Source organism: Mesocricetus auratus, unplaced genomic scaffold (genome assembly GCF_017639785.1).
Source record: "Mesocricetus auratus isolate SY011 unplaced genomic scaffold, BCM_Maur_2.0 Super-Scaffold_100008, whole genome shotgun sequence".
In the NCBI taxonomy this organism is placed as follows: Eukaryota; Metazoa; Chordata; class Mammalia; order Rodentia; family Cricetidae; genus Mesocricetus; species Mesocricetus auratus.
The window spans coordinates 83,542,863-83,556,531 of record NW_024429192.1 but is presented as its reverse complement, the minus strand read 5'-3'; the positions used below and the strand labels follow the sequence as shown (position 1 = coordinate 83,556,531).

General features: G+C 39.7%; 1 protein-coding gene across 1 annotated transcript in view; it reads left to right on the top strand.

The window, feature by feature from the left end:
• Window positions 1-13,669, top strand: part of LOC101831958 (lithocholate 6-beta-hydroxylase-like) — a 45,500-nt gene that overhangs the window by 15,297 nt on the left and 16,534 nt on the right. The window contains exons 5-9 of the mRNA XM_005079909.4: window positions 7,838-7,951; window positions 8,188-8,276; window positions 8,512-8,660; window positions 10,954-11,081; window positions 11,931-11,997. Coding sequence (XP_005079966.1) covers window positions 7,838-7,951; window positions 8,188-8,276; window positions 8,512-8,660; window positions 10,954-11,081; window positions 11,931-11,997 — 547 coding nt within the window. The remainder of the gene's footprint in view (window positions 1-7,837; window positions 7,952-8,187; window positions 8,277-8,511; window positions 8,661-10,953; window positions 11,082-11,930; window positions 11,998-13,669) is intronic.

The following is a 13,669-nucleotide window of genomic DNA, read 5'->3' as shown; positions in this document are numbered from 1 at the left end:
TGTCCACTTTCTCCATACCTCTTCAATATTGTACTTGAAGTTCTAGCTAGAGCAATACGACAACAAAAGGAGATCAAGGGGATACAAATTGGAAAGGAAGAGGTCAAACTTTCACTATTTGCAGATGATATGATAGTTTACATAAGTGACCCGAAAAACTCTACCATAGAACTCCTACAGCTGATAAATACCTTCAGCAAAGTGGCAGGATACAAGATCAACTCAAGAAAATCAGCAGCCCACTATATACAGATGATAAAAGCACTGAGAAAGAAATCAGAGAAACATCACCCTTTACAATAGCCACAAACAACATAAAAACCTTGGGGTAACGCTAACTAAACAAGTGAAAGACCTGTATAGCAAGAACTTTGAGTCATTACAGAAAGAAATTAAAGAAGACACCAGAAAATGGAAAGATCTCCCATGCTCTTGGATAGGTAGGATCAATGTATTAAAAATGGCAATCCTGCCAAAAGCAATCTATAGAGTCAATGCAATCCCCATCAAATTCCAGCACAATTCTTCACAGACCTTGAAAGAACAATTCTCAACTTTATATGGAAAAACAAAAAATCCAGGATAGCCAAAACAACCCTGTTCAACAAGGCATCGTCCAGAGGCATCACAATCCCTGACTTCAAGCTCTATTATAGAGCTATAGTCCTGAAAACTGCTTGGTATTGGCACAAAAATGGACAGATAGACCAATGGAATCTAATTGAACACCCCGACATTAACCCATACACATATGAACATCTGATCTTTGACAAAGAAGCTAAAATTATACAATGGAAAAAAGATAGCATCTTCAACAAATGATGCTGGCATAACTGGATATTGGCATGTAGAAGACTGCAGATAGATCCATGTCTATTGCCATGCACAAAACTTAAATCCAAATGGATCAAAGACCTCAACATAAATCTAGCCACACTGAACCTCTTAGAAGAGAAATTGGGAGATACCCTTGAATGAATTGGTACAGGAGACTGCTTCCTGAAAATACCTCCAGTAGCATAAGACACTAATATTGACAACTAATAAATGGGACCTCCTGAAACTGAGTAGCTTCTGTAAGGCAAAGGACACAGTCAACAAGACAAAAAGGCAACCCACAAATTGGGAAAAGATATTCACTAACCCCACATCTGACAGAGGACTGATCTCCAAAATTTACAACGAATTCAAGAAGCAAGTCACCAAAATACCAAAGGTCCAATCAAAAAGTCAGTGTAAGCATGAGCCCATAATACTATCCACGCCCCTTTAGGGCATTGGCAGGTGTACGGGGGGGGGGATGGTGAGGATATAAGCGAAAGAGAAAGCAGAAGCGCCCCTTTTTTTTGGAAGCTGGCCACGCTTCTCATCTAAGAGGTTCAGTGTGGCTGGATTTATGTTGAGGTCTTTGATCCATTTGGACTTATGTTTTGTGCATGGCGATAGACATGGATCAATCCGCATTCTTCTGCATGCCAGCCTCCAGTTATGCCAGTATCATTTGTTGAAGATGCTATCTTTTTTCCATTGTATATTTTTAGCTTCTTTGTCAAAGATCAGATGTTCATACATGTGTGGGTTAATATCAGGGTTTTGAATTCGATTCCATTGGTCTACCTGTATATTTTTGTGCCAATACCAAGCAGTTTTCATGACTATAGCTCTATAATAGAGCTTGAAGTCAGGGATGGTGATGCCTTCAGACGTGCATTGTTTTGATTATCCTGGATTTTTTGTTTTTCCATATAAAGTTGAGAATTGTTCTTTCAAGGTCTGTGAAGAATTGTGCTGGAATTTGATGGGGATTGCATTGACTCTATAGATTGCTTTTGGCAGGATTGCCATTTTTAATACGTTGATCCTACCTATCCAAGAGCATGGGAGATCATCCCATTTTCTAGTGTCTTCTTTAATTTCTTTAAAGACTCAAGTTCTTGCGATATAGATCTTTCACTTGTTTGGTTAGCATTACTCCAAGACATTTTATGTTGTTTGTGGCAATTGTAAAGGGTGATGTTTCTCTGATTTCTTTCTCAGTGCTTTTATGGTCTGTATATTAGGGCTACTGATTTCTTGAGTTGATCTTGTATCCTGCCACTTTTCTGAAAGTATTTATCAGCTTTAGGAGTTCCCTGGTAGAGTATTTTGGATCACTTATGTAAACTAACATATCATCTGCAAATAGTGAAAGTTTGACCTCTTCCTTTCCAATTTGTATCCCCTTTATCTCCTTTTGTTGTCGTATTGCTCTAGCTAGAACTTCAAGTACAATACTGAAAAAGTATGGAGAGAGTGAACAGCCTTGTCTTGTTCAGAATTTTAGCAGAATTGCGTTGAGTTTCTGTCCATTTAGTTTGATGTTGGCTGTTGGTTTGCTGTATATAGCTTTTATTATGTTTAAGTATGTTCCTGTTATCCCAGATCTCTCCAAGACCTTTATCATGAAGGGCTGCTGGATTTTGTCAAAAGCTTTTTCAGCATCTAGTGAGATGATCAAGTGTTTTTTTTTTCAGCTTGTTTATATGGTGGATTACGTTGATGGATTTTCTTATGTTGAACAATCCCTGTATCCCTGGGATGAAGCCTACTTGATCATGGTGAATGATTGTTTTGATGTGTTCTTGGATCTGGTTTGCCAGTATCTTATTGAGTATTTTTGCATCAATGTTCATGAGGGATATTAATCTGAAATTCTCTTTCTTAGTTGTGTCTTTGTATGGCTTGGGGATCAAGGTTATTGAAGTCTTGTAGAAAGAGTTTGACAAAGACCCTTCTGCTCCTATTGCATGGAATACTTTGAGAAGAATTGGTATAAGCTGTTCTTTGAATTTCTGGTAACATTCTGCACTGAGGCCATCTGCAGCTTGGCTATTTTTTTTTTAGTTGGGAGACTTTTGATAACTGCTTCTATTTCCATAGGGGTTATAGGTCTATTTAAATTGCTTATCTGTTCTTGATTTGATTTTGGCAAGTGATAGCTATCCAGGAAGTCATCCATTTCCTTTAAATTTTCACATTTTGTGGAGTACAGGTTTTCAAAGTATGACCTGATGATTCTCTGAATTTCCTCAGAGTCCGTTTTTATGTCCCCCTTTTCATTTCTGATTTTGTTAATTTGCAAGTTCACACTCTGCTGTTTGGTAAGTTTGGACAAAGGTTTGTCTATTTTCTTGATTTTCTCAAAGAACCAACTCTTCTTTGCATTGATTCTTTGTATTGTTTTCCTGGTTTCTACTTTATTGATTTCAGCCTTCAGTTTGATTATTTCCTGGAGTCTACTCCTCGTGGGGGAGTTTGCTTCTTTGTGTTCTAGAGCTTTCAGCTCTGCTGTTAATTCTCTAGTATAACTATTCTCCAGTTTCTCTATGTGGGCACTTAGTGCTGCTTTCAAAGTGTCCCATAGGTTTGGGTATGTTGTGTCTTCATTCTCATTGAATTCTAGGAAGTCTTTAATTTCTTTTTTTATTTCTTCTTTGACCCAGGAATGGTGCAATTGTGCGTTATTCAATTTCCATGAGTTTGTAGGGTTTCTGCAATTTGTGTTGTTGTTGAATTCTAATTTTAATGCATGGTGGTCTGATAAGATGCATGGAATTATTCTAAATTTTTTTGTTGCTGCTGAGGTTTGATATGTTGCCAAGTATGTGGTCGATTTTTGAGAAGGTTCCGTGTGGCACTGAGAAGAAGGTATATTCTTTTTTATGTGGATGAAATATTCTATAGATGTCTCTTAATCCCAATTGGGTCATTACTTCTATTAGACCCTTTGCTTCTTTGTTGAGTTTCTGTCTGGTACTCCTGTCTAGTGGTGATTGTGGGGTGTTGAAGTCTCCCACTATAAGTGTGTGGGGCTTTATACGTGATTTAGTTTTTAGTAATGTTTCTTTTACGAATGCGGATGCCTTTTTATTTGGGGCATAGATGTTCACAATCGAGACTTCATCTTGGTGGATTTTTCCTGTGATGAATATGAAATGACCTCCTTCATCTCTTTTGATTGATTTTATTTTAAAGTCTAATTTGTTAGATATTAGGATTGCTACCCCTGCTTATTTTTTGGGTCCATTTGATGGGAAAATCTTTTCCCAACCTTTAACTCTCAGGTAATGTCTGTCTTTGAGACTGAGGTGTGTTTCTTGTATGCAGCAGAAGGATGGGTTCTGTCTTCGAATCCATTCTGTTAGCCTGTGTCTTTTTATGGGTGAGTTAAGGATATTAAGGTTGAGGGATATTAATGACCATTGATTCATCATTCTTCTTTGATTTGGAATGGTTGGTGGTGGTGGAATTCCACCCCCTTGTTGTTTTAGCTGTTGGTAAAGCGGGATTATCTATTGCCTATGTTTTTCTCGTTGTAGTTAACTTTCTTGGGTTGGAGTTTCTGTTCCAGAACTTTCTGTATGGCTGGGTTTGTGGATATGTATTGCTTGAATCTAGTTTTGTCATGTAATATCTTGTTTTCTCCATCTATAGTGATTGAGAGGTTTGCCGGGTATAGTAGTCTGGGTTGATCTCTTAGTGTTGGTAGAATATCTATCCAGGACCTTCTGGCTTTCAGAGTTTCCATGGAGAAGTCAGGTGTAATTCTGATAGGTTTGCCTTTATATGTTACTTGGTCTTTTTCCTTAGCTGCTCTAAATATTCTTTCTTAATTCTGTATATATCGGGTCTTGATTATTATGTGGTGAGGGGACTTTTTTGTGGTCCACTCTATTTGGTGTTCTGTAAGCTTCTTGTACCTTCATTGGCATGTCTTTCTTAAGGTTGGGAAAGTTTTCTTTTATGATTTTGTTGAATATGTTTTCTGCCCCTTTTGAGGTGGTTTTCTTCACCTTCTTCTATACCTATTATTCTTAGGTTTGGTTTTTTCATGGTGTCCCATATTTCCTGGATGTTTTGTGTTAAGTATTTATTGGACTTAAGATTTTCTTTGGTCGATGAATCCATTTCTCCTAGTCTCTTCAACACCTGAGAGTCTCTCTTCCATCTCTTTGTATTCTGTTGGTAATGTTTGTATCTGTAGTACCTGACTGTTTGCCCAGCTTTTCTATTTCCAGCCTTTCTTCAGATTGTGTTTTTTTATTGTCTCTATTTCAGTTTTCAACCCTTGCACTGTTTGAATTGTTTGTTGCAATTTTCGGTTTATCTTTTTGTACATTTGTTGCATTTTATGAATTTTTTGGTTTGCTTTTTCTTCCATTTCTTGCAATTTTGGGGGGTTGCTTTCTCTTCCATTTCTTGCCTTTTTTGGTTTGTTTTTACTTCCATTTCTTGCATTTTTTGCTTTGTTTTTTCATCCATTTCTTTGAGGGATTTTCCTATATTCTCTTTTAGGGCCTCTATCATTTTCATGAAGTTGTTTTTAAGGTGTGTGGAGTCTCTAGAATCTGGTGGTGTCATATTTGTTTTTCTGTTGCTGAATGTGTTTTTGTTTTGTCTCTTTCCCATCTCTTCTTCTAGTGGGTGCATAAAGAGTCCCTTACTAGTCTTGTGCTTAGGGGACCAAAGTTCCCTTTCTGTGGGTGCAGGAAAGTTCAATAATCTGGTAGTTCTTTTATTCCTCGTCCTAGTTCTGGTCCCATGGGTGGAGAAGAAGACCAGGAATCTGAGGTGCTTAGCCTCCCACCTGGTCCCCTGGTCCCTTTGCTGGAAGAGAAGACTTGGGATCTGGGGTGCTATTGCTAGGATGGGAAGCTCTGTGGCTGTCCCCAGTCGCTGGAAGGCACGCAGGGATGCTGGGCCTTGTTTACCTGGATTTGCTGGTTTCCTGGTCTCATTGCTGGAAGAGAAGACCTGGAATCTGGGGTTCTTGGCTCCTGCTGGGATGGAAAGCTCTGTGCAGTTCCCAGGCAATCCCCAGGCACTGGAATGCAGGCCCGGATGCAGGGCCTGTTTTTCCTGGTCCTGCTGGACCAGCTGGTACCTTGGTCTCCTTGGTGGTAGAGAAGACCTGGGATCTGGCGTGTTTGGCTCCCACCAGGATGGGAAGCTCTGTGTCCTTCCCCAGTCACTGGAAGGCAATCTGGGATGCGGGGCCTTCTTTACCTGGATCTGCTGGTGCAAGCTTGTTTCTAACTTAAATAAATAAAAAGGAAGAAAAAAAAGAAAATAAATCAGTAAAATAAAAAGAGCACTTATTGATCCTCCATGGCACCCAGGTTCAATTCCCAGCACTCCCATGACTGCTCACAACATTCTCTAACTCTCTGAGTTCCAGAGATCCAATACTCTCTTCTGAACTCTGGTGTCACTGTGTACATGTGGTGCACAAACACACATACAGACAAGCACACAGAAAAATATAAAAATAAATAGTTCCAAATTGTTTTTAGAATATTGGCCCTATTTGTATGGAACCCTTTTCTTATTCTGTAATTTCTTCCATTGAGCACAATATCTTTTTCTATTCTAGTGCCACACCCCCTAGAGAATTGAATCTTTACCTCATGTGGACTAATTCTATTCACTTTTTCCTAGAGTTGATAGAACTATTCTTGGCCCTTTATCTTTCTAGCCAAAATCAGAACAAGCTTGTCTGTATTGATAATGATATCAGTTTGTTGAAAATTTGAAATTGACATGAGAAAATAAACACATTTCTGTGTTGAAACTTCTAATCCATGACTATTGTGTGCTTTACCCTTCTTAGATTTCTTTTGATTGCCACACAGAAGTTTTGTAGGTTTCATCTGAAAGACCTGTACTTCTTTGTTAAGCTTATATCTTAAGTTTAAATTACTTATAACATTTCCGAACATGGTTGGCTAGTATGTAATTATTCTTGTGATTTTTTCTAATATAATTGATGTGTAGTACAAACACAATTGATTTTGAATTGCTGTTGTATTACAGGACAATTATTATTCCTATAAATTATTTCCATGTGCTATTTGATATGTTCTACACAGACAATTGTGTTGCCTGAATATAAGAATACTTTTGTTTATTAGTTTGTAATCTATATCCTTTCTTGCCTTGTTGCACTTGCTGGCACTTCTAGGATAGTACTGAAAACAGTGGTGACAATAGATTTTTTTCTTGAGGCAGGGTTTCTCTGTGTATCTCTGGCTGTCCTGGAACTTGCTTTCACAACTCAAGAGTCAGAGGCAGGAGGATCTCTGTGAGTTCAAGGCTAGCCTGGTCTACAGAGAGAGCTCCAGGACAGCCAGGCTACATAGTGAGACCAGTCACAAAGCAAAATTAAACATCAACAAAAGAACTGTATGTATGTGTTTGTGCATGTGTGAGTTCCATTGATCCAATGCTCATAAATATACATGATTTAATAATGTTCCTAATAGGAATAGAATTATTTCTCTTTTTTTCTTGTGTCATTGTATAGAAATTAAGACAAAACAATTTCTATACCATTTCATCATTTCTTGAAATATCAAAAATCATTTTATAGCATCTATAAGTGTTTTAAAAAATTTAGCTTCAAAGAATCCAATTGCTTGTACTGTTGACAAATGTATATAAGGAACTGGCTTGAACTAATATTTAACCAAGGCCAGTTGCTTTCTATTACTAATTCATTTTTGTCTACACAGCTTTGAAGGATGCTGTAGGGCTATCCCATCTGTTCTTGTGCACTCTGCAAGGGTGACTTTCATTTAAAATGAGACAGTCATAGAACGATGTGAAGCTACACCAGGTGCCACCTCCATGTATAGCAACTACAGACAATTTTAAAAAAGATTGTTGAGCATCTAGCAATGTTCAGACACTTAACAATCAGTTATATTTGTTAAGCAAATGATGCTTGTTTAATCAACTTCCTAAAACTGTGAAGATAATAACTTTAATAAGATACATTTTCTTTCTGTTTGAACCCTAGTCTTTTGGGCCAGTGGGATTTATGAAAAAGTCAATCACCATATCTAAGGATGAAGAATGGAAGAGACTTCGAACACTACTGTCTCCAGCTTTCACCAGCGGAAAACTCAAGGAGGTGATAATGGAGAGGGCATTTACTTATTGGATGAATCCAGATAGAAAATGAGCCCACCGTCCCTTTTCTAGGATTGTTCCTCAGAGTTACAATTTGTATAAGATGATTTTTTTGTCTTCATGACCAACTATAAAATCCACTGTAACATCCCACCCTTGCTTCCTGGATGGGCATGAGATGTCTTTCTGGGACCTGAGTTTTCACATTTAGCAACAGATGCTGTTCTTTGTGCTTAGATGTTCCCCATCATTGGACAGTATGGAGATACGTTGGTGAAAAACTTGAGACGAGAAGAAGAGAAAGGGAAGCCCGTCAATATGAAAGAGTAAGTGTTGGTAGAGTTGTTGGGACTTTGAGTATCTTAGTGTCCCCTCAACTCTAGTAAAAGACCATTTGCAAACCGACCACAGGTAAAGGCCCCATGTGTGAGTGTGATAGGAGTCTTCACCCCACAGATGATCCAGCAGGTGGTTCTGACTCTGTGGATCACTGCCTGGGTAGCTTGGAAACATGAGCTGCCTCAAATGCAGATGCTGATTCCCACGTCTCTTTCTCCTCAGAATCCTTGGAGCTTATAGCATGGATGTGATCACTGGCACATCATTTGGAGTGAATGTCGATTCCCTCAACAACCCAGAGGATCCCTTTGTGCAGAAGGCCAGGAAGATTTTAAAGTTTAATTTTTTTGATCCCTTTATTCTCTCCATAAGTATGTAAATTATTTCTTCTCTGTTTATATTCCTTCATTCTACACACCAGTCAAAGAAACACCATAGTTGAGATATCATTCACATGCAAAAAATTCAATTTCTTAAAATGTGCAATCCAATTTTTGTTCACCAAAGGCACATGTACCCATCACCATTGTCAACCAGGAAATGCACTTTCCATGAGAAACTACACCTTTTCATTCTCATTTCCCATTTTTCCTTACCATAAGAAATATCCATTTAGCTGTGTGTTCTTTTTTTTTTTTTTAATCATTTTTTATTTTAATTTTAAATAGCTTGTTTCACATGTCAATCCCAGTTCCCTCTCCCTCCCCTCCTCCTGCACTCCCCTTCCACCCTCCCTCCCACCCTATTGCCAAATCCCTCCACATAGGGGATGTCTAAAGTCTATCATTTCACTCTTGGTAGGGTCAAGGCACTCCCCTAAGAGTCCAGGCTGAGAGAGCATCTCTCTTTGTGCCATAGGCACATGAAGACAGATTGTATACCAGGGATAGACACTGATCCACAGCTCAGAGCCCCATAGGTTGCCCAGGCCTTCTCACTGACACTCACATTTGGGGGGTCCAGATCAGTCCCATTCTGGCCTCCCCACTGTCGGTCTGGGGTCCAAGAGCACTCCCCTGTTCAGATCAGCCGTCTCTGCTGGTTTTGCCAGCCCATTCCTTGCCAATTTGCTCAACCAGGAAATGCACTTTCCATGAGAAACTACACCTTTTCATTCTCATTTCCCATTTTTCCTTACCATAAGAAATATCCATTTAGCTGTGTGTTCTTGTAGATCTGCCTATTCTTGGCATAGCATTAGAATACAATACAAATATTTTATAGACAACTTGGAATCTGACAACTAGTTTCTTTCATTTAATGTCATATATCCAATAGAACCATTTGTTGCCACTCCCACGTTCCACAAACGAATAACATTCTGAACTGTCTGATGAGTGAACATTTGTTTTCATGTTTTCTTGGTAGGCAATTGGTGTGAAATTAGTGAATTAAAGAGGAATTCTATGTTTGACTTGTTGGGCAACTGCAATTTTTTAAAAGGAGTTTTTGTTTGTTTTGCTGTCAGTAGTTCCCAAGGGCTCTGTTTTCCCCACATCCAGTCTGAAACTTCCTTTTTTTCATCATGAATTTTTTATTACTACCACCTTAGGGTATATTTAGGAGTCAAACATTATGGGGGATTATTTAAATTTTTTAAGAATTTTATACATGAGCACTATATTTACATTATTTCCTTCCTTCTCCCCCATCTCCTTTCATATTTCCACTTCCTTCTCCTTTAACTATAATAGTGATATATGTGTGTATATATATGTATGTATATATATGCGTGCACATACACACATATATCCTGCTGAATCCATTTAGTGTTTGCTCTCTCTTGCATACATGTTTATGGCCAACTACTTGGGATTGGAGCACCTATCAGGGCCCCATCCTTGGAGAAAACTTATTCTTTCTCTAAATAGCCATTAATTTCCTGTGGCTCTTCATCTAGAGGTAAGAGCTTGTAGGACATCCCCATCCCCATTGGCATATCAACCACTGTTATCATTACACATTTCTTATCTGGACAACCATATTGTTGAGCTTTCATGCACCCAGTGTCAGAGCCTGCTCCAACGAGTCAGCTGGGTTGCCTGAGTAGGGGGCATGAGGATTGAGAAAAGGCAGATAAAGAAACAGAGACAGAAACACAGGATAGATTCTGGAGGACTGCCCAGTCGATGCCTTTCAGCACACCAGACAGCCCGAGTTTAACTTATATCCTGTTTATATACATACTAAAGGCAAAGCAGAATAAAGAACAGCATAGCCAATTAACCAGCTCCCTGCACTGTTCTTGAATTTAGGAGCAGCCAGGTTCACTATCCATCACGTGAGTCCTGCTAGCAGCAAACAGCTTCATTCCCTATCTCTATGTGCCTTTCGGCTCACCAGAAGCTTGTTAGTTAATCAGAACTTTCTGGAGGCTCTTAAGGAGACTGAAACAAGCAAGCTTGAACTCTAATATCTTGAAAGTTAGAATAGACTCCTGATGGAAACTGAGTCACTGTGGGCTCCCACAGCCCAGTTTCCCTGCCATGTCTAGAAGATGCAATATTGCAGCAGGCCTTCTCATCTTCTTGTTTTTACAATCTTTCTACACGCTTATCCATGGTTTTCCCTGAGCCTTAAGTATAGAGATTGCATTGTAGGGGTATCAGTTGATTTCGGGCAATATGTAATCACTTATTCTCTGCATTTATTTTTTCTCTGTAGTACTGTTTCCATTCCTTACCACAATATATGACTTGTTAAGGTTCTCCATTTTTCCAAGACAATCAACAAACTTTTTCAAAAAATTTATAACAACGATGAAGAAAAATCGCCTTCATTCAAACCAGAAGGTAAAATATGATGCTACTTTCATGGTGCTAAAAGTTTGGCTATGGTGTTCATGATTTGGTCATGATGGTCAGGGTTTGGTCATGATGATTAGAGTTTGGTCATGATGATCAAGGTTTGGTTATGGAGGCCACAAAAAGTCTCTATAAACCAGGAAGAAGGATACCTGAGACGACACTTAGAGTTTTGTAGTGTCTGGAGTGTGGAGTATCAGAAGACACTCACACAAAACTTGACAGTAAGTACTCGAGATAGAATTAATCAATGAGGCTGTTGGTTAAGCATTGTAGTAAGCGAACAGAGAGAACTGGAGTTCGGGACTTCCCTGAGCAAGCATGATTAGAGAAGGAGGCAGCAGCTCTTTGGCCAGGAATCTTCTCCACAGTCAAAGAAATTTAAGTTGGGTGAACAAAGACCAAAAGCTTCATTTCTTCCAGAGAACTCTCCTGTTCCCTAAGGCTTGCTGGTAGAGGCTTTAATTTTCCTTTATTTTTATTGTAAGTGTGGGTGTTTTGCCCAGCTGTATGCCTGTACACCACATGTGTACAGTGCCTGCAGAGGCCACAAGAGGGCATCAGATCCTCTGGAACTGGAGTTACAAGTGGTTGTGATTCACCTTGTGACTGGTGGGAACTGAACCCAGGACCTCTGCAAGAAATATCATTCAGTGCTCTTAACTACTGAGCAATTTCTCCAGCCCCATAGATGCTTTTATTCATTGGTGAGTCAAGCCACACTTGAGAACTTCAGATGGTCATATTCTCAGAAGGGAGGTGAAGTTCTGAACCTCTGGTTCAAGTATTGCCTCTCAACTAAATGACCATCTCTGACCTTGCTCTTTCTGCTTCCAGACCCGAATGGATTTTTTTCAGCTGATGATGAACACTCAGAATTCCAAAGGCAAAGAGTCCCAGAAAGGTAACCCAGGGCTCTTCACTGTGTGTGGCTCAAGAATCCCAGAGAGCAGAGGGTATCAGGACATGTGCATGGAGGGGGGTCCAGGATGGATGCTTCTGACAAACTTCACAAAGATGCACATGGATGGTATCTATGGTGTCCACAGGAGCCTTCTAGAAGTGCCCTGGTGTACACGAACCATAGCCTCTAGGGCAGCCACAGAGAAGCATTTTGTACCCAGAAGTCCTCAGTGGTGCTGGGTCGTCTATCAGAGCAGAGTCAGGTTTTCAGCCCCTTCCCATCACACTGATTCTGGATCTCTGCCTGGGAATGTGCATCTGGGCCCGATAAGGAAGTTCACTGTCCGGAAGTGGGGATGTTTCCTTGGAGTGAGTGGTGGAATCATGTTCAACAGCTTCATCTGAATTTACTCTGCTCTGTGTAAATAGCACCTGGGAAATGGAATACCCTGATATTCTTCATTTTTCAATCCTCTGTTTCATATCATTCCAAGTTTCCCCAGATATAAAAGGACCAATTCTGATGCTGTTCAACTGACATTTTTCTTGGATTTCATACCTAGTACTCATCCATGTACAGACACAGCCATTCTATTCCTCTGGTGCTAGGCACAGTCTCCACTCTTCTAGCATTTTCTTTTTCTGTAGATTATGTGTGTACTGAGATAACATGCTGTGAAGATGAAACCCCAGGCACAATCCCTTCAATTGAGGCTGTGCACACAAATGTCCACACATAGTAACACTTCAGACACTACTGGCAGAGTTAGGGAGGCTTGGAATTTGTGTGTTTCTAATAAGCTCCTAGATGCTACTGGTCCACAAACCACATTTGACTACCAGGAGTAGTCACGTAAGGTGTTTAATGATTCCTATTTTTAAGATTTATTTCTATCTTATGTGTGTAAAAGTTTGCATGTATGTATATGCACCACTTGGTGCTGGTATCTGTGGATGCTAGAAGAGGACATTGGATGCCCTAGAACTGGAGTTACAGGAAATATTGAACTGCCATGGGGGAATAGGATCTAACCCAGTCCCTCTCCAAGAGCATCAAGTGCTCTTAACCACTTAACCATCTCTTCAGCCTCCTCAAAGGTGTTTAGTTAGAAGATATTTGATTTTTCATTCTGTGAAGCATTGACGTAACAAACACTCAACATTTGCCACCTATGCTTTAATGAAAATCACATAAATTTTTTTCCTGGGCAACTAAGCTATTCCATATTTTGCTTACCTGTGGTATTTGGATTAATCATTTATCTTGTCACTGTGGCAAAGATAATTGACAGAAGAAATTTTAAGGAAGGTTTTTTTCTCTGACTTTGAGGGTATAGACCATCATGATGGAAGGATCGTGGCAGCAGGAGCATAAGGTACCCCACACCCCACATCTAGGGTCAGGAAACACAAACGCCAGGCCTCTGCTCTCTCCTTTTATTCAGTTCAGGAAGTTAACACATGGAATAGTGCCACAATCAAGATAGGTATTCTATGGCTGGAGAGGTGGCTCTGCAGTCATGAACCCTTGCTGTTCTTCCAGAGGACCTGAGTTTGTTTGATAAAACTCATGATAGGACTGGTCTTCTTCTCCACCCACGAGACCAGTGCCTGGGGACTGCCACAGAGCTTCCCTTCCTGGCGGGAGCCTATGCACCTCAGATTCCTGGTCT